Below are 21,083 nucleotides of genomic sequence, written 5' to 3' on the forward strand. Positions count from 1 at the left end.
ATACAACGGGTTAAGAGCACAATGCCCAGGACACACTAAATACTCAACAGATGTTAGCTGTGACCATCACTACCATTATCACTTAAAAGCATGGCAGAGGTAATGATTTTCAGAAGCATTTGAAAGGGCCCAATTAGGCTGCTGATGGCCAGTGCAGTGGAATGCTCAGGGCTATAGGAGCCAAATTGAAAGCCAAATGGAAGGAAAGGCTCAGGTGGAATAAATGAAGCAAAACAAGGATGTTTCCACGAGATCTCTGGCTGAGAAAGGGAAGGGCTGACGTAGTTAAAAAGCTGGACCCGTATCACGGAACAGGGTGGGAAATCTGTAAGAAAAATCCCATGGTGTTCAGGGCTCCAGTACCTTAGATGCTGGGTAATTCCAAGCAAGTGGAATTTTGTATAGTCAAGGAGAGATGCAGAAATCTTCATCTGTCAGAGTGTCGGGTGAGGGAAAGCAGACAGGCCTAACAGGGCCTCTCACAGAGAGAGAGGATAACTATCTCTCATGAGACATTGCAGACACAGCCACCAGTCAAAGTGTGGACCCCCGTGGGGAAGAGCCAGCAAGATGCTGGAAGGCTGTGTGGTCCAAGCCAGGGTTCCATCTCTTTGATCTTCCTCAAGTACCAAAGGAATGTGAGGGAAGACAATGGACCTCTGGACATGGGGAGGTGTCACATGCCCCCATGGGGAAAAGACACAGGCTTTCTAGAAGGTGCCAACATCCAAGTATATCCACTGATAAACTGGAAACTTCTAGAACAACCTCACAGTTCCAATGGTAAATTGTTCACCTATGGGGTGATGGGAAATGTTCTCCTTGTACAGAAGAGAGAGAGAGAGAGAGAGAGAGAGAGAGAGAGCGAGCAGATAAATACAGTTGCATCTGCTACCAAAGCTTGTTACAGAGAGAATCCGAATGGTGCTTTGTACTATACCATTTATTTCTCATATTAGACCAGCACACCCTAAGTGCCCATTGCGTTTGCCTTTTGGAGTATGGCTTCACATGGAGGAGTGGTTAGATTACAGACATTTGGGCAGATTTTGCCCCGAGTTAATTGGAAGGACCATATCGCCTACTGGGAAGGGCCAAGTAATAGAGCAGGTCTTGGAGGAAAGATCAGGGTTTTGATTTTGGAAACATTAACATGAGTGGCTTCAGAGACATCGTGTGGAGGCTTGGGGTGCCCCAGCAGGCAGCTGTTTCTGTAAGTCTAGAGCTGAGGGGTCAGGAATGCTAGGCCTCTGGGAGTCGGCAGCCAGGAGATGGGTTTTGAAAGCTTTGGTAATGGATGAAATCACCATGGGAGAAAAGTGGAGGCAGAGAAAAGAAGTCCAAAGACTGAGTCCCATGACATTCAACATTAATAGCTCGGGAGATAAATACAATAAAACACAGCAGCTAGCCTGACATGGCCCCCACCGTGAGCCAGGCGCGGATCCACAGCTTCCCATGGGTCACTACGGCGAGCTATAAGGCAGATGCTGCTGTGTCCTCGCACTAGGGACCAGAAGGAATGAGCTGTAGAGCAGCTTTGAGGGGAGAGGGGAGAGAGATGGGGTCCTGTAACCCAGTTCAATGTACAGGAATGTCAACAAAGATGAGGACTGAGGCCTGATCACTAGATTTAGCATCAGAGAAGTTATCTTTCAAGGGATCGTGGTTCTATAATACAGTTTTGTGGTATGTACATTTAAAAGCCACTACTTAAAAAAGGGGGTGTATTCAAACAAATTCTTCCATAGTAACTCTTTCATACATTTCATGGGACAGAGACAAGTAGACTGTGAAGGTGTTTTTCCTGCTTTACTCCATGGTGTTCTTAGTATTTGTTACCAGAGAGAAGAGCCGCGGGCACTCACCTCTTTTTCCTGGTTCTGATGGCGTCGTGGATCATTTTCACCTGCACTGCCACCACGGACAGAACATCCACGGCGATGCGATTGAACTCATCGAAGCATCCCCAAGCGCCCATCTGCACCAGCCCCTTGTAGATGTTTCCTATGGACTGAATGGTGGCGTGAGGTGGTAAGGGGCTCACGGAAGTTGGTTTTCTAGCATTTACCGGTTGGGCATTCTTAATCTGAAAATCTGCAACATTCCCACATGAATTCTACACCATGAAACTCTGTCCCATGCAATAAATATCAAAAGCACTGTGTTCAATTACCTTCAGTCTACATGCAAAAGGTGTACATGAAATACAAATGGGTTTCATATTTAGACTCGGACCCTATCCCCAAGATACTTCATACGTATACAAATATTTCAAAATCTGAAAAAAAAATCTGAAATCCGAACACTCTGGTCCCAAGCATTTCAGATAAGGAATATTTAGCCTGTCTTTCAGCTCACTCCAAATAGGAATAATGTTAGAATACCTCATTTTATGCATCATTTCATAACTTACTTTGTAGTCCATTTGCTCTGAACAGTTGAAAACATAAACCATCATGCCAAGCGCACGTCCAAGGTCTTTGGTGGTTTCCGTCTTCCCTGTACCAGCTGGGCCAGATGGAGCCCCGCTCATGGTGAGATGGAGTGACTGAGTTAGAGTAATATAACACCTTAATGTAATAGGAAAGATAAATATTACGGTCCAAAACATTAGAATCAGTTATTTTCTAAAAAAATATAAGTTTAAGAAGTCAAAGTCTGAGAAGTGGAAGAAGCACAAATGCTAATATATTTCTGATTTGCTCGTGAAAATAGTGTCAGGATATTGCACAGCTAATTTATTTTTCAGGTTAGTCATTTAAAGCTACTAGAGAAGAATGGGTTATTTTGTTTGTTTATTGGTCTCATTTCCTAAGAGCTATGTATTTGAATACAAATAACAACTTAATTTGCAATGCAATTGAATTTCTGATATTTCTAGGTAAAGATACTATTAATATGGCAGGCAACATCTCAAGCTGTTTTTTATAAAAGAGGAAAATAGAAAAGAATATTGGACGATGAATGAATTAAACACTGCACTAAATTTCTACTTAATAAATACATTAAGAGATGAACTATGTAAACTTATATACACAGTGTGCAAATATGTACTTATTTCCATGCATAGGCAAATATACAATGACATAATTTATTATATTAAAACATATTTTAGAGCCTGTGTGATGGCACATGCTTGTAATCCCAGTACTTGGGAGGCTAAACAGAAAGACTGCAGGTTTGAGGTCAACCTCAGCAACTTAATGAGACCCTGTTTCCAAATAAAAAGTAAAATATGTCTAGGGGTATAGCTCAGAGGTCAGTGGTAGAATGCCCTAGGTTTAATCCCCAGCAACACACACACACACACACACACACACACACACTCACACAAACACATTTTAGGGATTTATTTTGAATACATTGCTACATGCATTTAAAAAACATTTTGTTGGAAAGAGAGGCTCTGAGATTAGGAAAATTATGCAGAGACAGAATTTAATTCTTGTTTTGAAAGACAGACTAACAAATGGCAAGGACTTCCAAAAGCCTGTGTGTGTGTGTGTGTGTGTGTGTGTGTGTGTGCGCGCGTGTGCGTGCGTGTGCGCGTGTTTACTGGGGATTGAACCCAGGGTGTTCTACTACTGCGCTCCAGCCTTGTAATTTTTATTTATTTATTTAGATCTTGAACCGAATCTTGCCGAGTTGCTGAGGCTGGACTTGAGTCTGCGATCCTCCTGTCTCAGGGGCCCCAATACTGGGGATTACAGGCATGTATCACCACACCCAGCATCTGATACTCTGTTTCTATGCAGTTTCTTTGGGTTTATAACTATTTTTGTCTTAGTACACAGAGCAGATCTAATGGAAAGACATATGCACAGAGCTCAGACCAGGGACTAAATCTGCTCTGCAGGTCACCACATACTAGTCCGGAGCCTTTAGATCAACATGCTCCTCTTTTCCCTCTATAAAATGAGGCCCACTGTGGGAATATATTAAGAAAGCCAAAAGCCCCCCTGAAGAATTCAAATTACTCTTCAAATAGAATGAACTAATGAAATGGGGGGGTGTCTATATTTTATATCCATTTAATATATAATGCATCTCACAATAAAATAAAGTGAAAAGACTACCAGACTGAGTGCGAGTGCTCATTGTAGAAGAAACTCTCCTCTGCAGTCTTTTCTGGGTTGGTTTAGACACGTGGCCACCCATATCGACACTGCCCACCTGCCTTCTTGAAAGGACTTGGGGAGTGGACCCCTGAGCAAACTCCACCTACTGTGCTATGTGCAGAAATGGCACTCTCGGGACACCTCCCCGAGGACGTCTGACGGGGCTCTTTTCCCCTTTGTCCCTGGCTGAGACAGATGTCGAAGCCATGTTTAGCAGGTCTGCCATCTGCGGCCTGTGCTACGCCCACCCCACACCCCTAGAAAGTAAAGACGTGAGGAGGCATCAGCTTCTGGATTAAAGCCACTGTATTTTGGGATCTCTTTAACGTAGCAGTTTCACCAGTAGCCTTGTCATCCGTGGACCCGTGTTCCACTACAAGTCTATCTGTGGGCGGGAGTCCTACGTTGCTTACCTGCCACCTGTGGAAAAAGATACTACCTGCCTGCTCACTTCACAAAGGGATGGTCCGCATCACAGGAGACACGATGAAAGTGTTAATGGGCATCATCATGTTAATGTAAACAATTGATAAATAACCCAAAGGATGAAATGGGAATGAAATGTATACAATGTAGATATCACATCCAACACTATTTTTTTTTTTTTTTTGGCAGTACTGGGGTTGGAACCCAGGGGCATTCTACCTCCGAGCTATGCCCCAGCCCTATTTTTTATTCTTATTTGGAAACAGGGTCTCACTGTGTTGCAAAGGGCCTCACTAAGTAGCTGAGGCTGTCTGCCAACCCGGATCCTCCTGTCTCAGCCTCCCAAGTACTGGGATAACAAGTGTGCACCACCATGCCCGGCTATCCAACACTATTAACACTATCAGAACTGACCCTCATTTCCCTTTTAACTTTCAAGTAAGCATATGGTAATTTTTTTAATTAAAATTTTAATAAGGCTGGGCGTAATGGTGTGTACCTATAATTTTAGTACTTGGGCATGGTGGCACATGCTTATAATCCCAGTACTTGGGAGGCTGAGACAGGAGGAGTGCAGGTTTGAGGCCAGCCTCAATAACTTAGTGAGGTCGTAGGCAACTTAGACCCTATTTCAAAATAAAAGAATACAGGACTGGAGGTAGAGCCCAGAGGTAGAATTCCCCTGGGTTCAATCTTCAGTACCATCGCACATATACACACACAAAAAAAGAGACATTCAACCTGAAATGGATTCTTCCTTCAAGACATTTTTTAACACAACACCTATTTAATTTTGTCATAACATATACTGTCACCTACAATAACTTTGTCTATTTATTTCTTCCCTAAACATTTACACACTAAACTGAACTAGAATGTAAACTTTATGATAGCAAGGCCCTGTCCACTCAACAGTAGACCAGCATTTATATGTCAGAAATGTTTTGTTATCACTTAATGAATTTTATGTTCCTCCTATCCTCTTCCTTTGTCTATATCCAGTTCTTCAAAAAGGAGTATGAGCCGGGCGTGGTGGCGCACGCTTGTAATCCCCGCGCTTGCGAGGCTGAGACAGGAGGATCGCGCAGGTTCGAAGCCAGCCTCAGCTGCTTAGTGAGGCTCTCAGCTACTTAGTGAGACTCTGTTTCCCAATAAAGTATAAAATAGGTCTGGGAGATAGCTTGGAGGTAGAAAGCCTCTGGGTTCCACCTCCAGTACCACCAAAAAAACAAAAAACAAAAAACAAACAAACAAAAAAACACAAAAAGGAGCATGAATGGGCAATTCCTAGCTATCTTCTCACTCACTTCCAGTAGGAGGGTGGAGGGGTGCGACTGTACCAGGTCCCGAGAACAGGGTGTCAGAGTAGATAACGGGTAGAATGGGCTCAGGTACCAAAGAGGCGGCAGATGCTTTTGACACTTGTGTACTTGGTAGCTCCTGTCACTGTTTCTCTAATTCAGTTTTCTTGCCTCTCACTGAAATCAGGGTGCACTAACTTACATAGTCAGTTCACTTACATATACTCTCCTCTAATTTCCCAATTTCTTCACCATTTTCTTTTTTTTTCCATCCTTGAACATCTCTGTCCATGCTGTGAGGGGGCTTTGGGGGCTTGGTTTTCCCACTGAACTCAAACTGTAATCATTACCTGTCAGTGAGAGGTGTGATCACCAGCCGAGGACTGTTCCCTAAGTATTCGTAGAAGTACTGGAAGTGGGCATCACAGATATGAATGAAGCAGTGTTTCTGGGTGTCCTCCCACTGGTGACGGAGTTGTGAGAGCCAAGCAAAGGCGTGGGCGCTGACAACCTGAAGGAACGGCGGAATCACGGCACATGGGGCCTTGGTGATTTTAAGGCAACAAATTTCATTTATTATTCTAACTAGCTCTGTTGGGTCCTGTTTTATTTCTAAAAGAGCACAGACAGAAAATCCTTTGCACAATACTACAAATTGTATTGCATAAAGATGGTTGAACAGAAATGTGTGTCTTAAGTTTTCATTTTTAAATGGCTTTTATGTAAATCAGTATCAATTTATCAACAATTAGCATATGACAATTTAGGTAACTTGAGATGATTTCTAAGAAACCTTAAGGTCCCATGTACCTTGAAATTGGCAGGAAGTTGTTATTGTGTATGCGTATGCGCGCACGTGTGTGTGTGTGTGTGTGTGTGTGTGTGTGTGTGTTTCAAACTGTTAGAAAAATAGGTAGGATTGAGTAAGATGGCAAAGAATAGCAATGAAAAAATCATTATTTGATGTGATAAAAAAGAAATGAAAAGTATACTAAAAGCAGACTGGGTTTAGCACTGTATTTTTTAATTTTTTAATTATTTCTGGTACTGGAGATTGAACTTGGGGCTATTGTACCTCTGAGATACATCCACAGCCCCATTTTATTTTTATTTGGAGACAGAGTCTCACCAGGTAGATGAGAGTATCACTTTCTGAGACTGTCCTCAAACCTATGATCCTCTTCTTTCAGCCACCCAAATACTAGAATTACAAGCATGCACCACCATGCCCAGCTCAGCACTTTATTTTAGTTGGTCAAGATTACACTGTGGCCGGGCGTGGTGGCGCACACTTGTAATCCCGCGCTTGGGAGGCAGAGACAGGAGGATCGCGCAGGTTCGAAGCCAGCTGTGCTGGCTTACGAGACCCTGCTTCAAAATATAAGATAGGTCTGGGAGTGTAGCCTGGAGGTAGAAGGGCTTCCAGGAACCCCAGTACCACCAAAAAAAAAAAAAATTACACTGTGTGTACGTATATCTTTATCAACATGATTTATAGTATGATGGGAGACTATAAAGCACCAATAAAAGCACAGTAAAAAGACAAAATACCTTTTAGTTCCAAAAAAAAGATATATCTTTACTCATAATTTTCTACTGAAAAACAAATTAGCAGATGATAAGACAGGACAAAATATATAATAATAGTTCATTATCAAAATGTAAACACAGCCGGGCATGGTGGCGCACGCTTGTAATCCCAGCATTCGTGAGGCTGAGACCCGGAGAATCGCGGTTTGCGAATAGCCTCAGCTACTTAGTGAGGCCCTCTGCAACTCTGTGAGACCCGGTTTCAAAATAAAGAATAATAAAAAAATCAGGCAGGGGGTGTAGCTCAGAGGTCAAATGCCCCTGGGTTCCATCCCCAGACCCGCAAAACAAAAAACAAACAAACAAACAAAAAACCTGTACAAGAAAGTGAATTATTCATCTATGAGAAGAAAAGGCAGGGAATGGCCCAAGCAACCTAGAATTATGACCCAATGCTGAGCGTGATGGCACATGTCTGTAATCTCAGTACTTGGGAGGCTGAAACAGAAGGATCACAGGTTCAAGGGCATCCTCAGCAACATAGCAACACTTAGCGATTTAGTGAAATCTTGTTCCAAAAACAAATAAAAAGGGCTAGAGGTGTAGCTCAGAGGTAGAATGTCCCTGAGTTCAATCTCTAATACTACAAAGAAAAAGAAACTAAGACCATCATCGATTTATTCAAGGGGAAGTGGATAGTAGCCATGTAGAGATGGTTTAAGGGCTAAGGGCATTTTGTGTTCCTGCTACTGGATGCTAGTAGGGGGCAAATGACCTGAGATGATTACACACGGAAAACTAGAACAGTGAGATGAACACATTGGCTTCTTGCGGTTCTTCCTTCTGGATACATTTTTGGATGATTTCAGGCTTCCAAGTTGGCCAAACCCTTTGGGATATCACTTGGTGTAACTCTCATCAGGATAATATATTAGCTAAACTAAATCCAAAACACCTAAAGTAACCACAGCTTCTCAGGAGCTATTAAATTATGCAAACTTTATAAAAAAAGTGACTTTATTGGAATTACTCTGACAATAAATAGCACTTTTAAAAAACAATAATAAATAACATTGCTACAAACAACTTGCCTTCTGGGAAATGAGTTTGGCCACCACATCTCTGGCATGGACATCGATGGTACAAATTGCCATGATCTTCTGCCTGTCTCCGGGTGGGAGTTCTCCCAGCAAAAGCGTGATCAGTGTATTCAACTGAGAAATCTAGAATTGTTTAAAAAGGAGAGAAGAGTCACAAACACAGAATCTAGCAGTCTGATACAGTTTTTAGATTTGTAAGCAGTGCTTTAGTTCACAAAATAATTTTTTTTCTTTCTTTTTCTTTTTTTCTTTTTCTTTTTCTTTTTTTTTTTTTTTTTTTTTGGTGGTACTGGGGTTCCTGGAAGCCCTTCTACCTTAGGTAGGGCTACACTCCCAGACCTATATTATATTCTTTTATTTGGAAACAGGGTCTCTTAAGCCAGCACTGGCTTAAGAAGATGCGTGATCCTCCTGTCTCCACCTCCCAAGCACGGGGATTACAAGCATGCGCCACCACTCCTGGTCACAAAAGAATTTCAAATTTGTTATCTTGGTCTTGAATAAACCTAGGAAGAGACAAATATGACCCCCCTCTTACAAGAGAAAAAGCTGAAACTCAAAGATAAGTGAATCAGAGAGAAAAAAACAAAAGCAGAGGCAGACGGAGAGATTCCTGACGGACATGGTGGTGCACACCTCTAATCCTAGTACTTGGGAGGCTGAGACAGGAGGATTGAAGGTTGAGGGCTGCCTCAGCAACTCAGCAAGCCCCTGATTAAAAATGAAAAATTAAAAGGGCTGGGAGTATAGTTTAGAGGTAGGGTGCCCCTGGATTCCATCCCCAGTACCAAAAAAAGAGAGTTCCTGGTTATACTAAACTGACCCCGAACTCCCGCCCACCTCGATGATCTAGTCCACAACTTTACTGGAAAATGACTGACTACACACTTTAAAAGGTGAATAAATCTAACTTAATTTTTTAAATTTTTATTTGATTTTTTGGCAGTGGGGATTCAAGTCAGGGATATTCTACCTTCCAGCTATACCCCCAGCCCCCCCCCCCTTTTTTATCTTGAAACAGGGTCTTGCTAAGTTTCTGAGACTGGCCTCAAACCTGCAATCCTTCTGTCTCAACTTCATAAGTATTGGGATTACGAGCATGCACTGAGACTAACTTTTTAAAAGGTCTAGAAAGAGTTAAAGAACAAGTTATATTCTTCTTTACAAAGATTCACCAAACAATTAATGTTCATATGGAGTTCTTTTGGGGGTGAGAACAAGATAGTGCTGATTACTGACAAAATATTTAGAGCTAAAGACAGTCACATTCCACTCTTTTTATTCACGTTCTTATTTCTGTTTAGATCCATGGATCTCTTAGATAAATATTTTGCAAAGTTCTGGTCTTTCTTTTAGAATGGGAAGGCGGGAGATAGAATAACACAATTGACAACTTACTGACTTGAACAGAATAGAAAATACTGTGTAATAGAGTCCACATTCTTCTATGAAACTGTGCTTCTGCAGTATGTTTGTACAGACACACTAAAAAACTTGTCTTATGAAATATTTCTTATGGTAAATTGTGGACAGAAAGCCAAGCACTCTCTTAGGTGATTATTTTGTTACTATGCTATTTATAATACTTTTGTAGTGATAATTTAGACAATTATTTTGCTAATATATTACTTAACTATATTTTGTTAGTAAGCTACTTATATTTTTCTAGAGTTAACAAAAAGTTTTTGCCTTACTCAAGATTTGTTTGTAAACAAAATAAAACACAAAGATGCCTTATCCTAGGCACACTTGATTACTTAGCTCTGCAAAAAGACAGAAATTGTTAGCACCTGTGTGTGTTGGTAGTAAAGCAACATCACCAGAAGCTCCAGACCTGTGTAGCCCACTGGTGAAAACAGGTTCTCTGCTATCTTATTAACAAGTCCCAGGAAATACCAAACAAACCCTGCAGAATTCCCTGTGATTAATGTGCAACCAGACTCTAGAGAAAGTCACATAACGGTGGTAAGAAGTAAGCTGGGCTTGGTGGCACATGCTTGTAATCCTAACATTTGGGTGGCTGAGATAGGATGATCATGGTTTGCAGACAGCCTCAGCTACTTAGAGGCCCTTTGCAACTCAGCGAGACCCTATTCAAAATAAAGACTAAAAAATAGGGCTGGGGATATAGTTCTGAGGTAGAATGACCCTGGGTTCTATCCCCAGTACTAAAGGAAGGAGGAGGAGGAGGAGGAGGAAGAGGAGGAGGAGGAGGAGGAGGAGGAGGAGGAGGATGATGACGACGACGACGACTATAAGAAGAAGGAGGAGGAGGAGGAGGAGGAGGAGGAGGAGGAGGAGAAGAAGAAGAAGAAGAAGAAGAAGAAGAAGAAGAAGAAGAAGAAGAAGAAGAAGAAGGGAAGAGGAGGAGGAAGGGGAAGGGGAAGAGAAGGAGAAGGAGGAGGAGGACTATAAGAAGAAGAAGGAGGAGGAGGAGGAGGAGAAGAAGAAGAGGAGGAGGAGGAGGAGGAGGAGGAGGAGGAGAAGGAGGAGGAGGAGAAGAGGAGGAGGAAGGGGAAGGGGAAGAGAAGAAGGAGGAGGAGGACTATAAGAAGAAGAAGGAGGAGGAGGAGGAGAAGAAGAAGAAGAGGAGGAGGAGGAGGAGAAGAGGAGGAGGAAGGGGAAGGGGAAGAGAAGGAGAAGGAGGAGGAGGAGGAGGAGGAGGAGGAGGAGGAGAAGAGGAAGAAGAAGAAGAAGAAGAAGAAGAAGAAGAAGAAGAAGAAGAAGAAGAAGAAGAAGAAGAAGAAGAAGAAGAATGGCAGGAAGATAGTAAGAGTACCATGCAGTTTACAAGAGATGGGAGAGCAGAGTTCCCAGGAACTAAATCCACACAACCCCTGCACCATCTTGCTGCATCTTACAGCAATATATTAGCATCCTAACCTCACAGATGAGAAACCTGAGTTACAGATATAGAGCCACCTGGTCAATCCAGGGAGGTGAGCTCAACCCTGACAGCCTGCCCAGGCCCGGCCTTAGCAGCCACACGCACACTCCTGTCCCAGTCTTCATGAGGCCCGGCCACCATGGGCAAGTCTGAGGAACAGAAAGCAGCTGTGCAGGGAGCATTCCTCAGAGACTCGAGAATCCAGCGGCAAGGAAAGCACACCCAAAGAAAGACATGCCATTTAGACTTCATGCTGCACCATGGCTTTAGAAGCACGAAGTCTACTTCCTCCCTGGCCCCAGCTCTACTGAAATGACTAGCAAATAAAAATACATATGTTACAGTGTCAAATGTGGCATTTTTACAGAGGTGTACACTGAAATGAGAAGCACAACTGAGCTGAACGGAACATCCATCACCCCACACAACTGACTTTTTGGGGAATCTGGTAATAATATCTGAGATGTACTCTCTAAGAAACTTCGAGTACATAACGCATTAGCCGAGTAAGGTGGCACAGGCCTGTAATCCTAGTACTTGGGAAGCCGAGACAGGAGGATCACAGGATTGAGGTCAGAGGTCAGAATGGACTAACTTAGCAAGACTCTGTTTCAAAATAAAAAAGGGCTGAGGATGTAGCTCAGAATAGAGAACTCTTGGGTCCAATCCCCAGTACCACAAATAAAAAGTATACAATAAGCCCAGAGCAGTGGTGCATGTCTATAATGCCAGTGCTTGGGAGACAAGAGGATCACAGGTTCGAGGCCAGTCTCAGCAATTGAGTAAAACCCTCAGCAACTAACGAGATGATGTTTCAAATAAAAATTTAAAGTATACAATATATCACTGTTAGCTATATTTGCCCTTGTTTCATATTAGATCTTCAGAATGGATTCCTCTTACAACTCAACGTTTACGCCCTCTGGCCAATATCATCCCTATTTCCATAATTCCTTATCCCTTGGTAACTACCATTTTATTCTCTATTATGATGTGCTTGAGCATCTTTTTCAATTCCATATAAATGAAATCATGCAGTATTTGTGTGTAACACAGGTCTGCTTTATTACATTATACAAGTGTGCTTCAGATTCATCCATGCTGTGGCAAATGACAGGATTTCCTTCTTAAGGCCGAAGAGTTTTCTTTGTGCGTGCATATGGAAACACTCATGGTGTTTTCTTACTTATCGATAGACACTTGGGATTCTTCCCTATCTTGGCTGCTGTGAGTAATGCTGCAGTGAACACAGAAGTGCAGATATCTCATCAAAAAAGTGACTCTACTTCCTTTGGACATATACACAGAAGTGAGGTCAGTGGATCCATGATACTTCTTTGAATTTTTTGAGGATCTTCTATGCTATTTTCCATAATGGCTGTATTAATTTACATTCCCACCACCCAAGAAAAAAATATCTATATATTGAAAAATATCTATATATTGAAATGTATAAAACACTGAGGAAAGCCTGGCGTGGTGGTGCACGCTTAAAATCCCAGTACTTGGGACCTCCGAGGCCAGGATAAGAGCCTGCCGAGGGGTTAGGCTCGTGCTGGGGCCAGCGAGGCCGGCATCGGAGCCTGCTGGGAGGCATGGCTGGTGCTGGGGCATCCAAGGCTGGGATCGGAGCCTGCCGAGGGATTAGGCCGGTGCTGGGGCCAGCGAGGCTGGCATCGGAGCCTGCCATGATGCAAAGCCAGTACTGGGGCCTCCGAGGCCAGGATCGGAGCCTGCCTTGAGGCAAGGCCGGTACTGGGGCCTCCGAGGCCAGGATAAGAGCCTGCCGAGGCGTTATGCCGGTGCTGGGGCCAGCGAGGCTGGCATCGGAGCCTGCTGGGAGGCATGGCCAGTGCTGGGGCATCCAAGGCTGGGATCGGAGCCTGCCGAGGGATTAGGCCGGTGCTGGGGCCAGCGAGGCTGGCATCGGAGCCTGCCGTGATGCAAGGCCAGTACTGGGGCCTCCGAGGCCAGGATAAGAGCCTGCTGAGGGGTTAGGCCAGTGCTGGGGCCAGCGAGGCCGGCATTGGAGCCTGCTGTGAGGCAAGGCCAGTGCTGGGGCCTCCAAGGCTGGGATCAGAGCCTGCCAAGCGGTTAGGCTGGTGCTGGGGCCAGCGAGGCCGGCATCGGAGCCTGCCATGAGGCAAGGCCAGTACTGGGGCCTCCGAGGCTGGGATTGGAGCCTGCCGAGGTGTTAGGCCAGAGCTGGGGCCAGTGAGGCCGGCATCGGAGCCTGCCATGAGACAAGGCTGGTGCTTGGGCCTCCGAGGCCAGGATCAGAGCCTGCCTTGAGGCAAGGCTGGTACTGGGGCCTCCGAGGCCAGGATAAGAGCCTGCTGAGGGGTTAGGCCAGTGCTGGGGCCAGCGAGGCCGGCATCGGAGCCTGCCATGAGGCAAGGCCGGTACTGGGGCCTCCGAGGCCAGGATAAGAGCCTGCCAAGGGGTTAGGCTGGTGCTGGGGCCAGCAAGGCCGGCATCGGAGCCTGCCGTGAGGCAAGGCCAGTGCTGGGGCCTCCAAGGCTGGGATCAGAGCCTGCCAAGGGGTTAGGCTGGTGCTGGAGCCAGCGAGGCCGGCATCGGAGCCTGCCATGAGGCAAGGCCAGTACTGGGGCCTCCGAGGCTGGGATTGGAGCCTGCCAAGGTGTTAGGCCAGAGCTGGGGCCAGTGAGGCCGGCATTGGAGCCTGCCGTGAGACAAGGCCGGTGCTGGGGCCTCCGAGGCCAGGATCAGAGCTTGCCTTGAGGCAAGGCTGGTACTGGGGCCTCCGAGGCCAGGATAAGAGCCTGCCGAGGGGTTAGGCCAGTGCTGGGGCTAGCGAGTCCGGCATTGGACCCTGCCCTGAAGCAAAGCCGGTACTGGGGCCTCTGAGGCCGGGATAAGACACTACCGAGGGGTTAGGCCGGTGCTGGGGCCAGAAAGGCTGGCATCGGAGCCTGCCATGAGGCAAGGCTGGTCCTGAGGCCTCCGAGGCCAGGATAAGAGCCTGCCGAAGGGTTAGGCCGGTGCATGGGCCAGCGAGGCTGGCATCGAAGCCTGCCATGAGGCGAGGCCGGCATTGGAGCCTGGCCGTGAGGCATGGCCAGTGCTGGGGCCTCTGAGGCCAGGATAAGAGCCTGCCGAGGGGTTAGGCCAGTGCTGGGTCCAGCAAGGCCGGCATTGGAGCCTGCCATGAGGCAAGGCCGGTACTGGGGCCTCCGAGGCCAGGATAAGAGCCTGCCGAGGGGTTAGGCCGGTGCTGGGGCCAGCGAGGCCGGCATCGGAGCCTGCCGTGAGGCATGGCCAGTGCTGGGGCCTCCAAAGCCGGGATCGGAGCCTGCCAAGGGGTTAGGCCGGTGCTGGGGCCAGCGAGGCCGGCATCGGACCCTGCCATGAGGCATGGACGGTGCTGGGGCCTCCGAGGCCAGATAAGAGCCTGCAGAGGGTTTAGGCCAGTGCTGGGGCCAGTGAGGCTGGCTTCGGAGCCTGCCATGAGGCAAGGCCGGTGCTGGGGCCTCTGAGGCTGGTATCGGAGTCTGCCGAGGGGTTAGGCCAGTGCTGGGGCCAGCGAGGCCGGCATTGAAGCCTGCCGTGTGGCTAGGCTGGTTCTGGGGCCTCTGAGGCTGGGATCGGAATCCTGCCGAGGGTTTAGGCCAGTGCAGGGGCCAATGGCCATCATCAAAGCCTGCCGTGAGGCAAGGCCACTCCTGCGGCCTCCAAGTCCTGGATCAAAGCCAGCTGAGGGGTTATGCTGGTGTGGCCAGCGAGACCAGAACCGGGGCCCCCCATGAGGCAAGGCCGCTGCTTGAGCCAGCGAGGTCTGGATCAGTCCACTGAGTAGCCAGGCCACTACTGGGGCCATCAAGAGTGGGATCGGTACTTGCAATGCAGCATGCACAGAGAAATATCGCAGAAAATATAAATCAGACGCTTCTCCTAATCAGCAATAACTAGGAGGAAAGGGGCAACAGGAAGAGGTTGAGCTATAGAAAGGGCCCTATAGTGAAGCAACTAATGTTACCAATCAGAGGGTATGTAATAGTGGAGGACAGAGCCTCTTTAAAACGCAGGAGGTACATAAACAAATGTATCAAAGTTAATCACCAAAGAAGAATGGGATGGAGGGAGGGGGAGGGAATGGGATGGGGGCTGGATGAGGGCTAATTGGATGATGTGTGCTTGTATATCCTCTCAAGTCTTGTACTCCAATGTGATTGATATATGACTACAATGCATCAATTTAAAAAATAAATTAATTAAAATAAATAAATAAATAAATATATAAATTGAAAAAAATAAAAATAAAATCCCAGTACTTGGGATTTTCAGGTCCTCTAGTCTCAGCCTCAACTTGTGAGGCCTTCTACAACTTAGTGAGACCCTGTTTCAAAATAAAGAATAAAATAGGATTTGGGGTGTAGCTCAGAGGTAGAATGCCCCTGGGCATCCTCAGTCCTAAAAAAAAAAAAAAAAACACTGATGAAAGAAACAGAAGGAGACACAAGTAAATGGAAGATACCCCACACCCATGGATTAAAAGAATTATTTATGTCTTTAAAATGTCCATATTATCCAAAATGATATATAGATTAAATGCAATATATATTAAAATTCCAGCGGCTTTTTTTTTTTTTTTGGTGGTACCTCCGGAATATACTCCCAGACCTATTTTATATTTTCATTTGGAAACAGGGTCTCTTAAGCCAGTGAGGCTGGCTTCAAATCTGTGAGATTCTCCTTGTCTCCGCCTCCCAAGCGTGGGGATTACAAGCATGCGCCACTATGCCCAGCTTCCAGTGACATTTTTATAAACAAAAATCAATCTTAAAATTTGTATAGAACCACAAATGACCTTGAATAGCAAAAGCAACTTTGAACAAAGAGAACAAAGCTGGAGACATCAGACTTCCTGATTTCAAATCATATTTGAAAGCTATAGTAATAAAAGGACCACATCAGTGGCATAAAAATAGACAAATTGGCCAATGGAACATAATAGAGAGTCTAAAAATCACTTTTTAAACAAATTTTCAACATAGACACATAAAATATACAGTGGGGAAAGATTAATCTTTTCAATAATTTGTTCAGAGAAAACTGTGTAACCACATGCAAAAAAAAAAATCAAATTGGACTCTTATATGATTACAAAACCCAACATAAAAATAGATCAAAGATTTACAGATCTAAAACTATGGAACTCCTAGAAATAAACATATGGAAATAGCTTCCTGACATTGGTCTTAAAAATAATCTGGGATATTTGATACCAAAAGCACATTCAGTAAAAGAAAAACAGTAACAACAACAACAGCCCAGGAGGGACTGCAACAAGCTCATAAACTTCTGTACAGCAAAGGATACAATTAAAAATAATAGGCATCAAATGGGGTGGAAGAAATAACTTGCAGCCCATATGTTTGAAAAGGGGTTAATATTGTGATATAGGAACTCATGCAACTCAATAGCATAAAACATATAACCTTATATAAAAATGAGCAAAAGACTCAAATAGACATTTTTCCAGAGATGACATTCAAATGGGCCAAGCAGCAAACACGACCATGTGCAACGCCACTAATCACTGGGGAAATGAGAACCAATGCACACACCGGGGATGGGTGTGTATCTCCTCACGCCCACGAGGGTGGCTCTGGTTAAAGGTCAAAAACAAGTACTGGCAAGGATGTTCACTAAACTGCTTTTTACATCATATCTTTTAAGAGTTTTTAAATTTTAACAAATGCAGATGTGAACATTCTTTTGTATAGGATGTGGTCAGTGCCCATCACCCCCTAAATTTATGTTCCACGAAGACAAGGACACTGTCTCATTCAGTGCTTTGTCCCAGGGCCATCAGAGATCTGATTGTCAGAGTGGTTGACAAATAGATAAATGAATAAATAATAACAGATCATGAACATTTATGTTTCTATACAAAATTAATATCTCTTGGTTAGCTAAGAACTCTTTTAATATTAGATACCGTATTCTCTGGGTCAAGATATCAAGGCTTCACAATCTCAACTCTTACACTCTCACCAGCCCTTGTATAAAAAGAGTTGGTTATACCAACAGTAAAAATATCTCATGCCTCAGGAGAATGTTTATAATTTTGAGTGCTTTCACGTGCGTTTTGTCTTGTCTACGCCTCCCAACAACCTGTGATTTCTATATTACCGATCATTTTTCACACATGTTCAGTCAAATGAAAGCTGATTAAAAATACTGCTTGTCAACAAGATGTGCACAGCATTCTATGTTGGGGATCTCATATTGTCTTCCAGGCGTAAGGCTTCCCTGGTGATGCTATTTCTTAAGTAATACAATTCTGTTAACCATAAAATTAAATAATAGTTATAAAATGTCTATTATTTGAGCAGAGGCATCAGGTAGCAATTTCTATATGGTTACTATATGGTCACACTATAATTGCATACAGGTTTATGGTCTGTGGCACATAAAACACTCCTTGGCAGCTTTTATATATGTGTGTGTGTGTGTGTGTGTGTGTGTGTGTGTGTATGTATATGTATATGTATATATATTATATATATTAAATAAATAATAAATAAATTATATAATAATTTATATATATAAATAATAAATAAATAATATGTATTATATTGTGTAATTAGTGCCTGTTCTTGCCATTGATCACAGTAGCTCTGCCTGATTTTCTACTGGACCAAGGAAGCTTGTCTCCAATGGACCACCTCGAGCCCTCTGGAAGTCCAGTGGCTGTCTTTCTAGTACATCCTGGCTCTAACTGTAGTATATTCCCTGGTTGACTGTATCCCCCACTTTAACCACAGCTCTCAAGTGTCAAGGCCCACAGCTGCCTTTTTCTGTGTCCAGCATAAAGCATGTGCTCAAGTCAGCATTCACTGTGTGAAGAAATGAAGGAAGAAGTGAGGAAATGAATGGCAGCCATGCTACACACCAGAATGACGATCGTTCACATGGGAGGACACACAAGCGTACTCTCCAGTGGACAATGCAGAGAAACAGTTATGCTGGCTTGGTGATGACACATACCCAGTATACTGATCGCACAGGGAAAAGGGGCCTTGCCTGACTGAGGGCTGGGAAAGAGGTCTTGGTGGGAAGGATGTTTATGCCAAGATCTAAGGAATGAGCAGGTTTTAGGTTGTGGAGAATTTAGGGGTTGGCCATCCAGGGACACAGTGTTTAAGCCACAGGAAGGCCTGGAACGGAGCAGGTAGCCTGTGAGGAAACTGTAAGTCAGGATGGCAGGAGGGGAGCCAAGGGAACAGGTGCATGAGGATGCTGGGAGGAGCCAGGGCCACAACAGGCAGTGCTGGCTTCTCATGTACACCAATGAGGTGGTGCTCAGGGCTTCCGAGAAGTAGAGTGATCATTAGATTGTGTTTAAGAGGATTTCTCTGGCTGTAGTGTAAATAATGAATTAGAAAGAAACAAGACTGGAGGTGGGAGCCCCCAGGGAGGATACTGCATCCATCCAGGTGGAGGGCAAGGGCTTAGACTAGGACAGCAACACAGGTTTGAGAGAGAAGTGAGAACAGACGTCACTGAGACAACTGAAGGGAGCTGGACGTGGGCTGGACACCAGTCACACTGGCCGGGCATGGTGGCGCACACTTGTAATCCCCGCGCTTGGGAGGCTGAGACAGGAGGATCTCACAGGTTGAAAGCCAGCCTCAGCTACTTAGTGAGGCTCTCAGCAACTTAGTGAGACCCTGTTTCCAAATAAAATATAAAAAAAGGTCTGGGAGTATAGCCCAGAGGTAGAAAGCCTCTGGATTCCACTCCCAGCACCACCAAAAAAAAAAAAAAAAAAAAAAAAAAAAAAGAGTCACACTGACTTCTAGTGTGAACAACTGGTGAAAAAATGTTGGTATTGTTTTCTGAAACTGGGAATTCTGGAGGGCAAGTTTGAGAAGGGTGAATGGGTTTCAGATGTTCTAGGTTGGGAATGCCTTGGAGAAATCCAGTGAAAAATCCCAATATGTGTCCGGCCACGCTCCAGGAGGGGCAATGAACTGGAGATCCAAGTCAAGGCAATGTCACAAAGATAACAGAGCAGCCAGAGCAGTGAGCCAGGGACTGGTGAAAAGAAAAAGGAACCCACGGCAGGGCCACAGGGAACCGAAACACTTAGGGACAAGAAGAAGAAGAGAAGCCAGGAAAATAGAAGAAAACTCTCTTGTTTTCTCAGTGAAAAACTGGAATTCAAATAATATTTAATATAAGAAAAGAGAGTACTTGGAGAATGAGGAAGTATTTTCGAGAAACATGAAAACAGAAATAGACTCAACCTAGTGGTAGAAAAGTGTTGAGGAAAAACGGGGACTAGCAAAGGAAGAGTCAGAAGGCTGAGTCAGCCCTCTGCACCAGAGCTCCTTCTCCTCAGACACAGACCTCCACACAGAGGAAGTATTTGGGAAAAAATGCCTCCATCCTGGATATGTACACACTTTCTTGTCGTTTTTCCCTAAACAATACACAACATAATCTATTTACATATCATCAACCTGTTTTTATGCATTATAAGCAATGGAAAGGTGATTTAAAGGATTATGTTGGATATATGTAAACACTATGCCACATTACATAAATGACTTGCACTGGACACGGTGGCACATGCCTCCAACCCCAGTACTTGGGAAGCTGAGAGGAGGATCACAGGTTTGAAGCCAGTGTCAGATATTTAGTGAGACCCTTAGCAACTTAGCAAGGCCCTTTTTTTTTTTTTTTTTAAGGGCGGATGTAGCTCAAAGGTAGAATGCCTCTAGGTTCAACCCCAAGTACAAAAAAAAATATACATCCAGAGGTTTTGGTCTCTGTGAGGGTCCTGGAATCAATCCCAGCAACACTGCATGGAAGGAGGAATGTAGAGACATCAGGTCAGCCAGTTTGGTGATAATGTGGAACAAAGTTAGGGCAAGAAACAGAGGAGTGGTGGTATCGAGGAACAATTTTTTTTTGGTGGTACTGGGGTTCCTGGAAGCCCTTCTACCTCCGGGCTACACTCTCAGACCTATTTTTTTTTATATACTTTTTGTTTGGAAACAGGGTCTCTTAAGCCAGTGCAGCTGGCTTTGAACCTGCGCGATCCTCCTGTCTCTGCCTCCCAAGCGTGGAGATTACAAGCGTGTGCCACCACACCCAGCGAGGAACAATTTTTGATTGTTTTTGTTTCTATGTAAGGAGAAAGACTTAGGCATATGAAATTGCTAATAAGAACAAGCCAGAGTGAGGATCCGAAGACACAACAAGAAAATAAGTTGGGTGGTCCTGAAAGAGACCCAGAGCACAGGCACAGAGCAGCTCTGGACCAGCGCGAGGCCGCCTTCCCATCCTGGTGGAGGATGGAACAGGGCGAGGGACAGAAGCCCAGCTGCCATCGACCTGATTCCTCTCTGAAGACATCAACAGAGGATAAGCGCTCCCATTTTTTTTGAGCACCTTCTGGCGGATGCTGTGTGTGCTATGTGTGGGCTTATTCTAAACTAACTGTCACACTCTGTGAAGAAGTACATTATTTTAAGTTTACATATAAAAACATGAGATTTTCCCAAGATCACACAGTCAATATTTGATTAGCCAATTCTAATATTTTACCATATATTTTACAGACAGTAAACTTTCCAGGTGAGACACATAACTGGGCATCTTGACAGGAAAGTGTGGGCTTTTCCAGTGATTCTAGTGAGTGTAGGAGGTAACTCAGTATCCCTCACCTATGGACTCTCATTTT

The 21,083-nt window shown here is 44.6% G+C and overlaps 1 protein-coding gene across 2 annotated transcripts in view; it reads right to left on the bottom strand.

The window, feature by feature from the left end:
- The window catches only part of DNAH11 (dynein axonemal heavy chain 11), a gene marked incomplete at its 5' end in the record, with an annotated part of 386,720 nt that overhangs the window by 222,423 nt on the left and 143,214 nt on the right, over positions 1-21,083 (bottom strand). For both annotated transcript variants that reach the window (XM_080701838.1, XM_080701837.1), the window contains 4 exons: positions 1,869-2,014; positions 2,417-2,573; positions 6,199-6,359; positions 8,470-8,601. In XM_080701838.1, the coding sequence (XP_080557964.1) occupies positions 1,869-2,014; positions 2,417-2,573; positions 6,199-6,359; positions 8,470-8,601 (596 nt within the window). The remainder of the gene's footprint in view (positions 1-1,868; positions 2,015-2,416; positions 2,574-6,198; positions 6,360-8,469; positions 8,602-21,083) is intronic.

The sequence above is a fragment of the Muscardinus avellanarius genome, assembly GCF_963383645.1.
Source record: "Muscardinus avellanarius genome assembly, chromosome: 9".
Classification (NCBI taxonomy): Eukaryota; Metazoa; Chordata; class Mammalia; order Rodentia; family Gliridae; genus Muscardinus; species Muscardinus avellanarius.